Source organism: Danio rerio, chromosome 7, assembly GCF_049306965.1.
Source record: "Danio rerio strain Tuebingen ecotype United States chromosome 7, GRCz12tu, whole genome shotgun sequence".
Classification (NCBI taxonomy): domain Eukaryota; kingdom Metazoa; phylum Chordata; class Actinopteri; order Cypriniformes; family Danionidae; genus Danio; species Danio rerio.
This window is the reverse complement of record NC_133182.1, coordinates 16,537,799-16,555,701: the sequence shown is the minus strand read 5'-3', so window position 1 is coordinate 16,555,701 and position 17,903 is coordinate 16,537,799. Positions and strand designations below refer to the sequence as shown.

General features: G+C 36.1%; 1 protein-coding gene and 1 long non-coding RNA gene across 3 annotated transcripts in view; one reads left to right on the top strand and one right to left on the bottom strand.

Annotated features, from left to right (window-relative positions):
- LOC141375331 (uncharacterized) overlaps positions 1-17,903 on the top strand; it is a 314,549-nt gene that overhangs the window by 168,413 nt on the left and 128,233 nt on the right. The window lies entirely within an intron of this gene.
- Positions 1-17,903, bottom strand: part of zdhhc13 (zDHHC palmitoyltransferase 13) — a 42,763-nt gene that overhangs the window by 1,820 nt on the left and 23,040 nt on the right. Inside the window, exons 9-16 of one of the 2 annotated variants that reach the window (XR_012382399.1) lie at positions 16,275-16,408; positions 11,821-12,864; positions 10,996-11,560; positions 6,787-6,849; positions 6,560-6,653; positions 6,376-6,459; positions 4,418-4,575; positions 1,726-1,823 (exon numbers count right to left, since the gene is read on the bottom strand). Coding sequence is in view for 1 of the 2 variants with exons in the window: in NM_001008650.3 (NP_001008650.2) it covers positions 1,726-1,823; positions 4,418-4,575; positions 6,376-6,459; positions 6,560-6,653; positions 6,787-6,849; positions 10,996-11,120; positions 12,764-12,864; positions 16,275-16,408 (857 nt within the window). In the remaining variant the exon portion in view is untranslated. 2 annotated transcript variants of the gene reach the window in all.

Below are 17,903 nucleotides of genomic sequence, written 5' to 3'. Positions count from 1 at the left end.
TCCTCATTAGGCAAATTACACTGTATATGAACAAATTTCTCTGTGTGAAAATCACTTTGAAATACAGCCATGAACTGAAGACCAAAGAAGAGATTTCTGAAAAACTAATTTTCCAAAAAAAATACAAAAAGATAAAGCCTTTAAAACAAGCATTATAGTCAAACTCTAAAGACACAAATTAGTTAAAAATTGCTAAAAAATTTTTTTTATAATACTGGCACGCATTAAATAGTTTTCTACACGGGAGGGGGGTTGTCGTGGATGACAGTGAAGAGGGTTGGGGAGTCGTGGACGAAATTAAACAGCGGATGGGGGAGGAGGGTGGTTGAGGAGGGGCATCGGTAAAATGAGGTGCCGGATCAGATTTCAGAGGTGCTGGATCTTGCGTGTACCGGCACAAATTAAGTCCTGATTATAAGTGAAAAGCTGTGCTTTAATTTTGAATTGTGACACCCACAGACATCATCACCAGCTATAAATCAGAGGTAAGACTTTCTCATACATAGCCTTGGCTACAATTATGCATGATAGGCTTTACATTATAGAGAGAAATAACAGAAACCAAGACTGCTGTTCAGTCAAGTTTGCTAAACAGCTCTCGTTAATAGTTCAGCATGCTTTCACTTTCGCATTTGACATGAAGCGTACATTTACCAGTAGGAATGACATCCCGCCCTACCCATAATGCTCTCTTCATATCATCGTATATATGCATATTACATATCCATAATACACTGTAATATAATCAGGCTTGTTACTTTGTTGGATCATATCGCTTTCTCACTACAATCGATCAGCTCCAGAGTTTGCTTCATTTGAGCCGAGACCACCCCATTCATTAATTAATTAATTAATTAATTCATTCATTCATTCATTTTCTGCCGCTTTTCCGGGGCTGGGTCGCGGGGGCAGCAGTCTTCGAGAGAACCCCAGACTTCCCTATCCCCAGACACTTCCTCCAGCTCCTCCGGGGGGATCCTGAGGCGTTCCCAGGCCAGCCGAGAGACATAGTCTCTCCAGCGTGTCCTGGGTCTTCCCCGAGGTCGCCTCCCAGTGGGACATGCCTGGAACACCTCCTTAGGTAGGCGTCCAGGAGGCATCCGAAATAGATGCCCGAGCCACCTCAGCTGACTTCTCTCGATGTGGAGGAGCAGCAACTCTACTCCGAGCTCCTCCCGGGTGTCAGAGCTCCTCACCCTATCCATAAGAGTCCGCCCTGCCACCCTTCGAAGGAAACTCATTTCGGCCACTTGTATCCGAGATCTTGTCCTTTCGGTCATGATCCAAAGCTCATGACCATAGGTGAGAGTAGGAACGTAGATTGACCGGTAAATCGAGAGCTTTGCCTTTCGGCTCAGCTCCTTCTTCACCAAAATGGACCGGTACATCGACTGCATTACTGCTGCCACTGCACCAATTCGCGTGTCAATCTCTCGAACGAGAGATTGACGAGATCACCTCGTTCTGGTAATTTCAGACTGATTGTTTTGGTGTAAATCAGAGCGTGATTGCTGGTTTCATTTATGCTAAACGAACTGTGCTATGGGGGAAATGCACCAGGTTCCGAAACAAAAATCTAGATGCAATGTTTGGTCAGCTCACAAGTTCGCTTGGAATCGTCTTTGTTTTTCTGCAAGATTTCTGTGGATGAGTAAATTACCTTCATCTCTTTAAATAACACATTTTTTCAGTGATTAACCCTAAACTGATTAAAAAGACGCTTACTTGAATGGGTTTTGTCTGAGAGAGACGGCTTGAGGGAGTTTTCTCTGTCTGTGCATCAGGTTCGCCCTCTCAGATGTCGTCAAACCAAGGAACGCAATCTGTGGGGAAAAATACATGTATTCGGAAAGGTTTCATTTTGTTGTCTCACGCAGTCCAAAACATTAATATGTTCCATTACTGACTAGGGTTGTCATGATTTTGGAATTCGGTACCAATCGATACTGAATTTTAAAAAGGTTCATTTCCCGAGAACATTTGAGCATGTTCTTAAACACCGCTGATCTGCCATTGTGTTCACGTGCTCAACAGAGTGATTGGCCGTGAAGGTCATCGGTTCACCGAACTCACCTCTGTTTACTGAGTGTAACCACAGATACACTGGAGCATTTTAAAGCCGTCATACATCAGCGGATCGCTTGTATGTCAGCTTTTAGACAAACCAGATGATCGACGTGACTTTGAAAAGCTCTAGTGCTCCTGTATCTCAGTAAACAGTGGTGAGTTCAGTGAACTGATGACCTTCACGGCCAATCACAGTCATTTCTGTTGAGCATGTGAACACAATGGCAGATCAGTGGTGTTTAAGAACGTGGTTAACAGCGCTCAAATGTTTGCGGGAAGTGGACATTTTTTAAACTTTAGTATCGATTGGTACCGAATTCCAGTATCGTGACAACCGTATTACTGACCACTATTAACTTATACAGACTCCCAACAGGAAGTCAAGGGCTTATGATGTTAGTGTGGGATTATCTTGTTAATATTACAGCATGTTTATTATGTGAGAACAACTTTGAGAAACCTTTCTGCTGAAACACATTCTATACAATTATTTAATTTTTTAAATCATATACAGTTGAAGTCAGAATTTTTCACCCCCCAGTTTATTTTTTCCCCAATTTCTGTTTAACGGAGAGCAGATTTCTTCAACACATTTATAAACATAATAGTTTTAATAACTCATGTCTAATAACTGATTTGCCATGATGACAGTAAATATTATTTGACTAGATATTTTTCAAGACACTTCTATACAGTTTAAAGTGACATTTAAAGGCTTAACTGGGTTAATTAAGTTAACTAGGCAGGTTAAGGTAATTAGGCAAGTTATTGTATAATTATAATGGTGTTAAAAAATTTAAAAACTGCTTTTATTCTAGCCGAAATAAAACAAATAAGACTTTCTCCAGAAGAAAAAAATATTATCAGACATTCTGTGAAAATTTCCTTGCTCTGTTAAATATCATTTGGGAAATACTTAAAAAAGAAAGGGGGGCTAATAATTCTGACTTTAACTATATAAATGAGCAATTCCACGCAAATGTCAACCTTGCCATGATAAAAATTAGGTTCACCAAAATAGCAAAACCCTTTCAAACTTTGTGTATTCTTGTATTTTACAGTACTGTAGAGATACTCAAAAATGTCTCTGTCAGTGTTTTTAAACAATTATATTTGATTTACCTAACTCACACAATTGACAATTTCACGTCACATCCATAACGCAGCATTTTTGTCAAAAATGTAAATTGAATAAAAATGAATCATTTTTGTTCTATAGAAAGCCAACTCTTATCCTTCTGATTAGCATTAATTCTTTTTCTGATTAGTGCAGGTTAATATGCAGAATTTCTACAATGTATGTTGTATACTATAAACCCACAGTCTTTTTTCAGTCACATCCATAACACATGATCATTTTCCTCATTTAATGTATAAAAAATGTTTCGATTGATATATTTCTAATTCCTTAACTCTGTGGTTAGTTGTTTTGAAAAATATAAAGAGATGTTTTAATATAATGTAAACATAAACTTTTTCTGTGCGATAATGTTTTGAGTTTTTACTGCAAATGTCACATCCATAACGCTGAAATTGCTCATATATATATATATATATATATATATATATATATATATATATATATATATATATATATATATATATATATATATATATATATATATATATAGTTTTATTATTATTATTATTAAAAGTTATTATTATTTAAAAATAAATTCCTTTTTTTATTCATTGGTATTTAAGCATTTATTTATTTGTTACAGTATTTATTAAAATCTTGAATTGGTTTAATTTTAATTTGTTTTTTATTTTAATTTCGGCTAGTAATTTTGTTATATGCTTTTTTTCTATATTTCTAATTAGCTTTAAATTAAACCTTCCACCTTCTGCTGAAATATTACACATGGGTGGATCATTATTCATTATTTCAGTTTTATTCCTTTTAAAATAACACTTAAATTTCTTTCCTTTTTTTATTAAATATTCCGATGATGAGTAAATGATGGCAGAATGGTCATTTTTGGGTGAACTATTCCTTTTAATTATCATTCAACTTCTTAATTTTATGTTGAAAAAAGCTAAGTCAGTTTCTACTATTTGCTATTTCCTTCTATTATGATCTCTAACTTCACCTTAAACCAAGATATTAATAATCAATATTTGTATTAGACTAAATATTCTAGGTTGAAAACATACCCAATGTTTCTATTTCATTCTACAATAAGCAATTTCAATTATTAAATACTAGCTCAAAAAGCACAGCAATGCTATTTGTAATCAGCCATAACACAAATATAACAGCAACTCTTTCTAGTTATTCACCGCAATATTTTCCTCATATATTTAGCTTAAGCATGAGCTGTTTGCAGCATGTTGTTATGTTGTTCACCTGGTAGAGCTGGAGGACAAGCAGGATGGAGGCCCAGGTGGTGTGAAAAAAGACAAAGCAGAAAACATACAGCAGCCATGGAGAACAGCCCATCAGAGCGGTCAGAGCCCCCCAAATGCCCTCCTCAGAGTAATGCAGAGGACAGTGTCTGGACCAGTCTACACACAGACATTAAAAAAAGTCACACTACGGCAATAATTGCCATTTTTAGTTACTATGAGGGGTACACGTTTAAAAAACACATACACACACACACAACGTAATGGGAAATTTAAATTCTTAGCTGTCACAGTTCTGCCATTGGGACACTAAGTTTACATGACTTCATTTCAATTGAACTCTAATCTAGAATAGTAGTACCTAGAATAGCAAAGTCAAGTAAATGAGGTCGAGCCTTCTCCTTTATGGCTCCTAAACTCTGGAATAGCCTTCCTGATAATGTTCCTGGCTCAGACACACTCTCTCAGTTTAAAACTAGATTAAAGACCTTTCTGTTTATTAAAGCATACACCCAGTGCATCACTTAGCGGGTTTCCACACACGTTTCTGCATCTTGCTTATATACACTATGAACAGCAGCTACGCTAATTATTCTCATTATTCTCCATTTCCACTTGGGGATACTCATCCCGAGGTCCTTAGATTATGCGGAGTCACTGATTGGATCCAAGACTAGCGACGAAATGATCCCAAGGTGTCCGTATCCGGGACCAGGCCGTATCCTGAGCTGCTGCTGCGCTGTCGGTCATAGGGGAGTGGAGAGCATGAGATTGATTCCAGTGTGGCTCCAGGGACAGACAAGTCTTCGCTGAGGCCAGCTTCCAGCCTCCATTGCTAAGACTGCAGCTCTGCAAAAGACTTTTGGCCAGCGGAGAAATTAAAATGGTCATGCCGAACTGAGTCTGGTTCTCTCAAGGTTCTCTCTTTTTTTTCTTCACTCTCCTATTGGTGAAGTTTTTTTTTCCCTCTCCGCTGTCGCCACTGGCTTGCATGGTTCAGGATCTGTGAAGCTACGCATCGATGAATTTGCTCTTCTGTGTTTGAACTCTCAGTAATGATTTCAAACCACACTGAACTGAGCTAAACTGAACTGAACTTAAACACTAAAAACTGAACTACCCTGATTCAGTTACTATGACCATTTATGTGAAGCTGCTTTGACACAATCTACATTGTAAAAGCGCTATACAAATAAAGCTGAATTGAATTGAATAATCTAATCATGACAAACTATAGATCGCTGAAAAGGTCTTAGGCTATGTTTACCCTGTTTTATTCACTTCATACACACATTGTGTGCGTAATTAGATATTTTGTGCTGTGCGTAGTTGTACTTTTGCGCATATGGGTCAGTTTAGGACCATTTAGGAGTGATCTGTTCCCATTGGAAATGTATAGTATATGATAAAAATGTGAACAGGTATGCATAAAAGAAATCCGATCTGAGAAAAAACTGATTTGATCCCCATGCCTTGCTGTGTGAAAATGATCAGAAGTGTTTAGGTAGGGCTGGGTAATTTGGCCTAAAATCAAAATCTCCATTAATTGAACATTTCAACAAAATTACGATTACTGAACGATTATATATATATATGTATATATATGTATATATATGTATATATATATATATATATATATATATATATATATATATATATATATATACATACACACGCACACACACGCACATGCATATACACACACACACACACACACACACACACACACACACACAGACACACACTGAGGTCAATAAGTATTTGATCACCTTGTGATTTTTCAATATCTCCTACTTAGAAATCATGGAAGGGTCAAGAATTTGCTTCCACCTGATATTTCAATTTATTGCTGTATTTTTACTCTATTTCCGAAAAATAAATAAATCTGTCTTAATGAACACAAAAACTATCCTGACCATAAACAATTGACTGGTATTGAACACTTAAATGCTGACTTACATGTGATACTGCCGTAAAACATCCAGATGCAGAGGAAGTTCAAAGCCACCAGGAAAAGCACAAAGAACGGGTGATTTCTGGCCCCTGGAATTAAAAAGTGCACCGGCGATTCATAATGAGATAAAAAGATTTAAAGAGAAAGACAAATGTGTCATTAATCCTCCTAAAAGTTTGTGAACGTTACCTATGCAGCCGTTGATCCAAATGGAGTGATGGTCCTGTTTAGCCACACAGGCATTACAAGAAAAGCAGTGGTTTGCTCTCATTGGCTTTCTCATCTGCAACACAACGCTTGTTAATGATTGATTGGGATCACATTTTTAAAATGTGAACCTGTTTACTACCGTAAACTTATAGGAATTTGTCTAGTATTCTTTCCGAATACAGTTATGACAGGAGATAATAACATACCATGCAAGAAGTACAAAATATCCTGGGATCCAGACAGCCTGCCTCTGCCAAAACCACGATATTCTAGAGGGAAACACATGAAGCTGTTAAAGCCGCCAAAATGAGAGAGACTAAACAGAGTTTAACATAATCATAAGCAATCAGTGCAAGTCATCAGACTGATCCAAAGGTCAAAATAATCTAGTTAAATATGCCAATTTCACTAAGGACATGTGAAGAGCAAGAACAACTAAATGTATTCCTTCAGAACATTTACCATACACTAGCTGTGTCTCATTTCAGAGGCTGCATACTTCAAAGATGAGGACCGAGCATTTTGAAATGAGACGATCTAACCTACAGATGACAGATCTCATCACGGCTGCTGTTAATAAGCGGTAATAACATTTGTAATGAGTTATCTTCAACAACATGATTTTAAAACTTATATTATGCTATCTGAAGGCAAAGCAAGGTTTACAGAAGCTGGAAATATATTTCATTTGATCCATATATGTCAAAAGTATTAGTAATTTATTAAGTACAAATGAATAATTCGATTCACAGAATTCTGATATCCCCAATGCAAGAATTACATTTAGGAGGTGCGCAACAACTTTCATTCCCCGATTCTCGCTTTTATACACTGCTGATATTGACAGGTGGCGTTTAGTGAAATTTGTCACTTGTTAATGATTCTCCAGTTCTCCATTGGCCGCACCCATACATACATCCTCTTTTTCTACTAATTCTCTGCACAACATTAAAAGCAGAATTCTTCTCAACTGCGCATATTCTGTGTTCAGTTTCAACATCTCTGCTCACAGGAAGTTTCACTGCAGAGCTCAAGTTAATTTTAGAAAATCAGGCCTTTGCATTTCTATCAGCTTTATCTACATGTGCAAAAATGCTTCATCAATATGCAAGGCATAAAAACTTGAGAAGAAGTTTGATTAATATTTCACCTTAAGCAATAAAACTACAATTGTTTAATGAATAGAAAAAGAGACACAAATAATTAAAAATATATTCTTTTCTCCAACACATTTAAAACTGTAGTATGGAGTTTTCTTTTAAAAATGTCCTGTCGTTATCAGCGCAAAATTAATCTTGGGACGTTTTGAGGCTGCAAGGGATCCAGCAGTTTTGTCCTTCATTACTTAAGAAATAATGAACGCATTATGAGGCTGCATTTGAAAGAGCCTTTGAATGTTTTTGAAATGAGACAGCCTTCGTTGCGCCTCAATGACACAGCGACCTTCGAATGCATCCTTCAAAGGATGCAGCCTCTGAAATGACACTGATGTTTTCAATATATCCTCAATGATGTATGTTATCAATCAAATCAGTCAAAAACGTTTATTATTTGTAATAAAGAGGTCATTCAACAAAAAATAGACAATTGTAAATATTAAGTATATTTTCATTGAATTATTTTATAGTAATATAATATTTATTGGGCATCACAGTGGGTAGCACGATCGCCACAGAGCAAGAAGATCGCTGGTTTGAGCCTCAGCTGGGTCAGCTGGCATTTCTGTGTAGAGTTTGCATGTTCTCCCCGAGATCACCTGGGTTTCCTCCGAGTGCTCCGGTTTCCCCCACAAGTCCAAAGACATGTGCTATAGGTGAATTGGGTAAGCTAAATTGTCCATGGTGTATGTGTGTGACTGAGTGTGTATGGATGTTTCGAAGTGATGTGAAAGGCATCCGCTGCATAAAACAATCCACTGTGGCGACCCCAGATTTATAAAGAGACTAAGCTGAAAAAAATGAATTAATATATATCTTAATTAAGATTTAATTATACATTAATAAAATCAAAAATCCTTTATCAAGGAGCTGATCGCATCTGCGCTGGTAGTGGAAAACGTGAAAATTTTAAATTTCACCCGAAACAAACATTATTGGCTAAGATTGGCAATGAAAATTTGGATGTAACTGACTGGAATACTAACAGCTTTAGGGGGGGGAATAAATAAAATAATTTATCAATCCCCCCAATGGAAATTAGGTTCCTTACCTCAGTACAGAAAGAAAACAAATTCTAAAATTTAGGAAGTTTAGTAGCACCGATTTTAATTTTTATTTAAATCATGTAAATAAATACTTTAAAATGCACTAAATCATTACAATTCTTACATTAAAACACCTTAGATAAAAGCCTGACAAATGTATGAAATATCAATATCAATTTATATACACCAGTGTTGGGTAAGTTACTTTTAAAAAGTAATTGATAACAAATTACTGATTACTACTGGAAAATTGAAATGTAATAATTACATTACTAATTACATAATGTAAAAAAAGTAATCAGATTACAAATTATTTTACTTTGAAGTTACTTTTAAAACACGAAAAATATACCTATAAAAATACTAAATATACTGCAGCTCTTTCAGTAATTAAATATTCACTGGTAGACATTACAATAGGCTGATCAAAGCAGCTTGACATATTCAAACGAGCTAAAGAGTTCACCCAAAACCTAAAAGTCTGTCATCATTCACTTGTTCCAAACCTGTTGTTTTTTTTTTTAAACACAAAAGAAGGACATACTGTATACTTGTACCCACTGATATCCATGTATGTAACGAACAAACGTTACAGTATGAAAAATCACTGCAATGTTTAGCTGTTCTGTGTTTGTCTGAGGTAATTAGTCTGCCGAAATGTGTACATTCCTTACAAAGTATGAAGCTGATTGGTCAATTATCATCACAAGATACTTGGTTTTCAACTGGTGCAACTGGCGTGTGCAAAAGATGTGATATGTGAGAGGCCCCATAAGCAGTAACGCTTCTCTTCACATTTAGAAGAAACCTTCACTTCCGATCCTGCACAAAAATCCAATTTAGCCTGTTTAGGCTGAGTTGGGCCACTGTGTTTTTTTGGTGCCGGTGTCCTCCTTGGTGACGAGTATTGTCTTTTCGGTTCAAATGCTTGAACAAGTTGCTGGTCAAGTTAAAGCCGTCTAAAGTTCTTTAGAGACTGAACATAGACTGCATTTCACAACAATATTTTTGCTTTTATGCTCAGTGAAATCAAAGTAATGTCTGTATTTCTACTTAAAGCAGCAGCCGCTCTCGTCAGCAGCTATTTCAGCTCGTGTTATCCAGCAGTTAAAAAGCTCAGCAGAAAATGTGTTTTAAAAGAAGCACTTTTTTCCTTCTAAATATTATATTTGTAACGCAAGTAATGCAATTACATTGACTTTACTAATTGTAATCAAATTACACAAATTTAAAATGTAATTTGTTACATTACTGCATTCCTTAAAAATGTAATGCGATTACAGTAACGTGTTACTGTGGAACGCGTTACACCCAACTCTGATACACACACACATGCACACAGATACAAATACATCTAGATTACCGCAATTCAGTTGATAGTTGAATAGTCCCAGAAATAATAAAATAGTGTAATAGTAATAATACATTTATAATAAATGACAAAGGGATTTTAATATGAGTGTCCCTTTAAGAAATCTGTATTACATTAAACTGTAACAATAATTGGTTTAACTAACTGCTTATTTCTAATTACATGTATTTATTATATACCTAGGGTGAGGGTGAGGATTAGGTCTACAATTATGCATCCAATAATGCATAATTATCTGTAATTACAATAGTAAACAGTATAGTAACGTGTAACGAGGACTTCTTAAAATAAAGTGTTCCCCAATAACTTTACATAGTAACTATTACAACTTTTCAATTCAATTCAGCTTTATTTGTATAGCGCTTTTACAATGTAGATTGTGTCAAAGCAGCTTCACATAAATGGTCATAGTAACTGGAACAGTGTGGTTCAGGTTTTAGTGTTTAAGTTCAGTTCAGTTCAGTTTAGCTCAGTTCAGTGTGATTTAATCATTACTGAGAGTTCAAACACTGAAGAGCAAATTCATCGATGCGTAGCTCTACCAATCCTGAACCATGCGAGGCAGTGGCGACAGCGTAGAGGGAAAAAAAACTTCACCTGATGGGAGTGAAGAAAAAAAACCTTGAGAGAACCAGACTCAGTTGGGCACGACCATTTTAATTTCTCCGCTGGCCAAACGAGTTAAACCACAAGTTTGCAATACTCTCAAGTGAATTTAAGTTACTTCTCAAACCAGAAAGAACTTCCCATCCAGACCAACCAATCAGAATCTGTCTCCACAATGACCCCAGCATCTCTACTGTGCAATTAGATGAACAGCCACTGCCAGGCCGCTCTTACCTTTTTCTTTTCCTCCTCGGTGGCCTTGACGTGTCCTGGGTCAGTTCTGCAGGAGCGGATGTAGTAGTAGAGCACAGCAGTGATGTTGACAGTGAAGAGCATCTGAACTGCAGCGCTGGGCTCATGTGACCCCAACATACAGGTCAAGGCAATGAACAATGGTCAACAAAATGATTATGATATACATTCACACTCATTCATAAAGCAATTTGGTTTATAAATAAGAAAATCGCAAAGACTGTTAAATTCAAAACCAAAGTTAATTCATCAATGAATCTACAAGAAGATAACACAATTTTATTAATTACATTTCCAATAAGTTAAGTTGCTTAAGTTACTTTGCTTTTGCCATGATGACAGTACATAACACTTTACTAGTTATTTTGCAATGGCATGGGACAATAACTGTTTTCAAGGTATACCACAGTTTGGAAAAGTCAAGGTTTTAAAACCGCCAACATTTTCTGTAATGCCGTTCCTACGGTATGTGTACGATTTTTTATTTACATTATTATTTTGTTTTTAGGACAACAATATCTCCAGCAGAAAAGATATTCAAAGATGCCTTTTAAATTGTAAAGAAATCTGTGTTTTTGAAACAAATGAAGACAGCAAATAAGTCAAAAATTGATTTTAATTATTCAGACTGACTTGTTTACTTCTCCAAAATATTATAAATCTTTCAAAAAATACAATATATTGTGTTCAAAGTGGAAAAAAGTTTTTGTTTTTAACCCAGACATTTAAAAATATATATTTTAGAGCAGTGAGCACAATATCGTGATAATTTTCATGCAAGGTTATTATACCGTCAGAATCTTATACTGGCCCATGCCTATTTTGAAAGATACTATTATTCAGCTTAAAGTGTAATTTGAAGGCTAAACTGGGTTAATTAAGTTAACTTGGCAAGTTAGTTTAATCAGGCAAGTCTTTGGACATTTGCTTCTGTAGCCAATCGAAAAAAATAAGTTCTTAAGGGGGCTAACAATATTGACATTAGAAGTTTTTAAAATCATTATTACAATTATTTTTATTACAGTCAAACTAAAATAAATCGGAACTTCTCCAGAAGAAAATAAATAATAGAGTATAATAAATAATAAAAATAGGAAATAATGGGAAAAAAACATTTAAAAATCAATTGGGAGATATTTACAAAATAATTCATTTTTCAGGAGGCTAATACTAATACTAAGTGTATTTACAGGACTATACATATATTTAAATATTAAATCAATATTTTGTGAATTAAATAAACTTTAAAAAAGTAAAAGAAATATAAGAAAGGAAAAACAAATTACCAAAGAGACATAAAAATGACATAAATGCATGTTTTAAATCTCCAAACCTGCATTTCTCATTTACATTTAATTAAACTTGATGACCTCGATTCGTTAAACTACAACAAAATGAGTAATATCTTTCTTCACATGAGATAAAAACAACAATTATATCAATACATTCCTTTTTGTGTGTTTGTTAGTAATGAAGATGGGATGAAAAAAACATGTGCAGTTTAACTTTATGTATCAAAATGAAAACATTACCATTTATTGCTTGTGTATTTAATATTTACATTTTTAACAGCACTTTTGTATGCTCTTTCGTGGCGTTAAGTAATGATTTGTTATATCACACACACATGCACATTCATATATAAATATATGTAAAATATCTATTTAAAAAACACATCTGTTATAATCATATGCATATGACATTTTCTGAATAGTTTGCGTGTATCATATATATATATATATAAGGATATCAGGCAGAAACCACAGGACCCAGGTGACCACCATCCAGAAGACTGAAGCTATGAGGCCAGTAGAAGGAATTAAAGATCGAACGGCCACAGTTGCCAACTGCCTACAGGATCAAACAATACAAATACACACATACAGCACGATTAATACACGTTCAACAGCAAAAAAACAAACAAAACAAACACAGTTAGTATTTTATTTTTACCGTCTGTAAACGCTGATAAACAGTGCCGCTTTACCCAGCCTGCAGCGCCCTCTTGAGGCGGACTGCATTACTGCCCACTTCACATACTATTGTCTGCATTTAAAGCTAGGTTGGTTGACGATTTTGGGTGAAAAGTCAAAAAGCAACATATTCATATACTTTACTAGAGGATTTTGTATTCAAATTGGGAGAACTTGTGTATTTACAATTAATTTTATCTGCTATTATTTCGTTATTGTATTTAATTATAATATTTTGGGGAAGTCATTTCGAAAAGTGGCGATGCGTTGGTGCAGTGGGTAGCATATTCGCCTTACAGCAAGAAAGGTGCTGGTTTGAGCCTCGGCTGGGTCAGTTGGCATTTCTGTGTGGAGTTTGCATGTTCTCCCCATGTTCACGTGGGTTTCCTCTGGGTGCTTCGGTTCCCCCCACAAGTCCAAAGACATGGGGTATAGGTGAATTGGGTAAGCTAAAATTTGACCCTAATGAATGAGTGTGTATGGATGTTTTCCAGTGTTTGGGTTGCTGCTGGAAGAGCAGCCGCTGTGTAAAACATATGCTGGATAAGTTGGAGGTTCATTCCTCTTTGTTCAGATCTTTTTATTAACATTTTGGTCAATAAAACATCAATTTCAAAAATATTTGAAAAACAGAGACAAACTACCTTTGCTCCAACAGAGTCCCCCACCTCCTGCACTATTTCTATACAATATGTTATTCCCATTTTTAATCTGTTTTACATCCTGTCATAATATATACATACATACAATACAAGTTGATATCAATTGTACATATACATGCACACAATGAGTCACAATAGGCTTAGCAAATGTAAAATAAAGAAATAAAATAATTTAGATTAAAAAATAATTAATAAAATAAAATGGAAGGAAAAAAATGTGAGAAACAAATAAACAACGGGCAAACTGAAAATATTAAGTTTGGATCCATTTGCTCCATAGAAATGTCAGCACTGGCTGCCAAATTAGATACAATTTTTGACTGCTACCTTTCGAGTACCAACATATCTTCTGTATTGTAAAAATCTTTTTCTATGGTGCATAAGATCCCTAATCCAATGATTAAAAATTGGAGGAAATAATAGGAGAATGCTTTTGGTATTATTGTCTAAACTGGGATCTGTAAGTAAACCAAACCAAATATTCCTACAATAGGACAAGGGTCAATTGATACATGCAAAAGATTTGAAAAGAAATAAATAATAATTGCCAGAACTTGGTGATTTTTGAACATGACCAAAACGTGTTTGTGATTAGCCATCTCTACTTCACATCTATTACGTAAGGGATTTATAGTTGGTGAAAATTTTGCTTTAGTCCAATGTAGGCGATGGACCACTTTAAACTGAATAATTGTATGTCGCAAACAAATTGAAGTTGTGTGAATCTTATTAATAATGTCTTGCCAAACTTCCTATGAGGATCAACCTAAGGTCATTTTCTTATTGTTGTTTCAACTTTGTTACTGACTTTAGATTTTGTGAGAGAATAAAAGAGTAAATCACACCTTTATAACCTTTGAAAACTGGGTTGGTTTTTAAAAAGGTGTCAAGTAATGTTTCTGTAGGTAAAGTAAAAAAAATCTACTGCATTAGAAATCATAAAACTGCAGATCTGTAAATATCTAAAGAAATGTGTCTCAGGGATACTGTATTTTGTTCTTATTTGGTCGAAGGACATGAAATTGAAAACACTATAAAAATCGTTTAGTGTGAGAAGTCCTTTCTCTATCCAGAAAATAAATGTAGCATCTGCAATCGAAGGAGTAAACATATGACTCCTTATCATAGGGACCTGCATTGAGAGATCTGTAAATGATAAAGCTTGAAGAGTAATTTAAACTACCTCACTTAATAGTACTTGAATCCCTATAATTTTTGTTTAGTTCTCTACCCAGAAATATACAAAGAACATATTTTAGAACACTACTAATGTGTCCTTAGTGTATGTGAGTGAATGAGAGTGTATGGATGTTTCCCAGTGATGGGTTACAGCTGGAAGGGCATCTGCTGCGTAAAACATGTGCTGGATTAGTTGGCGGCTCATTCTGCTGTGGCAAGACCAGATTAATAAAGGGACTAAGCCGAAAAGAAAATGAATGAATGAATGAATGACTGATATTCAAGATTTGTGAAGTCATACAGCTCCAGATAACTCGAAACAGTAACCAGTAGGCTCTGCTTTATCTTCAAAAGTCTCCGTAGTCGTCTTGACAACACAAACACTGCAGGAACCTCAACGAAAACCCCGCCTCTGCTTTAATTTGATTGGAGAATGAAAAAGACGCGACTGTCGTAACATACTTTTTCCGCTCAGAGTTGACTTTTTTTTTTAACTATGAGTGCACAAAGTGCAACGGGGAAAACGTGAGGTGCAGCAGGCGGTTAAAACACTCGTGGCCATTAGTAAATCATTCAAAAAGGCGCCTCTTAACACAAAAAGTGCGTTCGGTGTGATCGGCCCCTAACGTTTTTTACCAAGCGGAAATTCTAACCATTTTCCAGATGACATTTGACGGTTGCCAAATTAGCGAGATGCCAAACAGTACCCAGTACCTGCCATGAGAATAATGGCATTCACCATCGGGAGGCAGCATAATCACTCTCGTAAGGAGAATTTTGCTTTTACAATCCAAATTAAATGAAGTAATCCAACATCAGTGCCCGAAAGCTCCGCCCCTTCTGCTACATGAGCAAAGCAGTGGCCATTGAGTGCATGAAGTGTCCAACAAACCACACTTTATTTCAACGGTTGAATAAGTGCATAATCCGGGTAATTAAAGTGCACTTATTCTTTATAGAATTTCAGTATGAACGCACTACGTACTCTATTTATACTACAAAATGGTGTAGAATAGTGCATAAGTTCAATTCAATTCAATTCAGCTTTATTTGTATAGCGCTTTTACAATGTAGATCGTGTCAAAGCAGCTTCACATAAATGGTCTTAGTAACTGGATCAGGGTAGTTCAGTTTTTTAGTGTTTAAGTTCAGTTCAGTTTAGCTCAGTTCAGTGTGGTTTGAAGTCATTATTGAGAGTCCAAACACTGAAGAGCAAATTCATTGATGCGTAGCTTTTCAGATCCTGAACCATGCAAGCCAGTGGCGACAGCGAAGAGGGTAAGTATGTGATTTGGGACAGGCCTAGTAATATTTTTATCCAAAGTTATCATACTGCCTTACAACTGACCCATGCCTAATCCCATCACATACTAATGCAATAAACATATTGAGAAATTGATATTGTAGAAATTGAAGTAAGCCAGTGAAGTGTGAGTGCGTGATTCACCTGGATGCGAGGTTGATGACAGCCATGATGCAGGCCAGCAGAATACCTTTCAGCAACCACGACTCCGTCCTCATGTCTAATATGGCACCAAAGGCTCCAACTACTACAACAGAGAACACGCTCTGCAGACACACCTGAAACACACAAACACACACACAAGAATGAAGTCTTTTCAGTCGCAACAAAATAATCGGGGTTACAGCAGAGGAATGTGGGTCAGAGAATAAGTGGAATGTTATTTTCTTGTTTAATCAAAGGCTAAAAATGGAGAATTCTCCAGGGCCAAACACGCATTATGTGAGAAATTGGCTGCTTTTGTTTCTGAAAGCTTAATTCAAGGTTAAATACAGCCCTGGGATTTCAAGCACTTGCCTCACATCTTTCTTAATAAGGTTAGTGAAAGCACTGTGAGTGTTTGTGTGCATGTGAAGAAAATTTCAGCTATTAAAACTCAGAATCGCACACAACACAACACCAGTTTTGCTATTAAATTTTAGGTTTTACATTTGACATCAGCCACATGAAATGAGATTTATTATTTAACATTTGTATTTTTGCCACCATTATCTTAATTATTATTGTTTGTTTTATTTGATTAGATGTTTATTCACCTGAATAAATAGAAACAATATCTAAAAAATATATAGCAAATGTTTGTTTTGTGTACATTTGTTTGCTAACAACTACATAAATACATAACACACCTATAAATAAACGCATGCATGTTCACATTTAAACCACACTACTATAATCCCTCTGAGATGTGGGAAACCCTGTTTTTTTTGTTTCAGAATGAGACAATGCCAATGCCGAAAGAGTTAGAAATGGGATTGACTCACCCCACTTTCTCTGGTTTGACATGCCTCCTATTCTGACATTAAAAACCCAGAGTAAACACACACAGAGTTTTCATTTAACTTTCTGAAACAGTGCCCTGAGCTTAAAGTGTTAAATATCCATAAATAAGTTAAACCTGTTGAATGGTTCAAAAACCCCTCGAGTACTTTTTTGAGATTTTAACAGATTTGTGTGTGTTGAGAATCAGTTAAGAATGTTAGCAGCTGTTAGCTTCAATTGTGGATAAACCTGCATCATTTGTAGCTTTTGTCAGCTAATTTCATCTTTCGGGTTTAAAATCATTATTGGGACGGGATCAAAATCTGTGACATAGCACTCGTCTGCCTGTCTATTAAGGACGTGTCGGTTTCTCATCACAGCCATATCACCCAGCAGCCCAAGACTGGTTACTCACTGAAGCTAAGCAGGCCTGAGCCTGGTCAGTACCTGAATGGGAAAACTAGGTTGCTGGTGGAAGGGGTGTTAGTGAGGCCAGCAGGGGGCGCTCAACCTGTGGTCTGTGTAAGTTCTAATGCCCCAGTAAAAGTGAAGGGGACACTACACTGTCAGTGGGCGCCGTCTTTTGGATGAGACGTTAAACCGAGGTCCTGACTCTCTGTGGTCATTAAAAATCCCATGGCACTTCTCGTAAAGAGCAGGGATGTAACCCCGGTGTCCTGGCCAAAGTCCCTCAATCGACGATTACGATCATGGCCTCCCAATCATTCCTATCCACCGAATTGGCTATATTCACTGTCTCTTCACTCCATCAATAGCTGGTGTGTGGTGAGC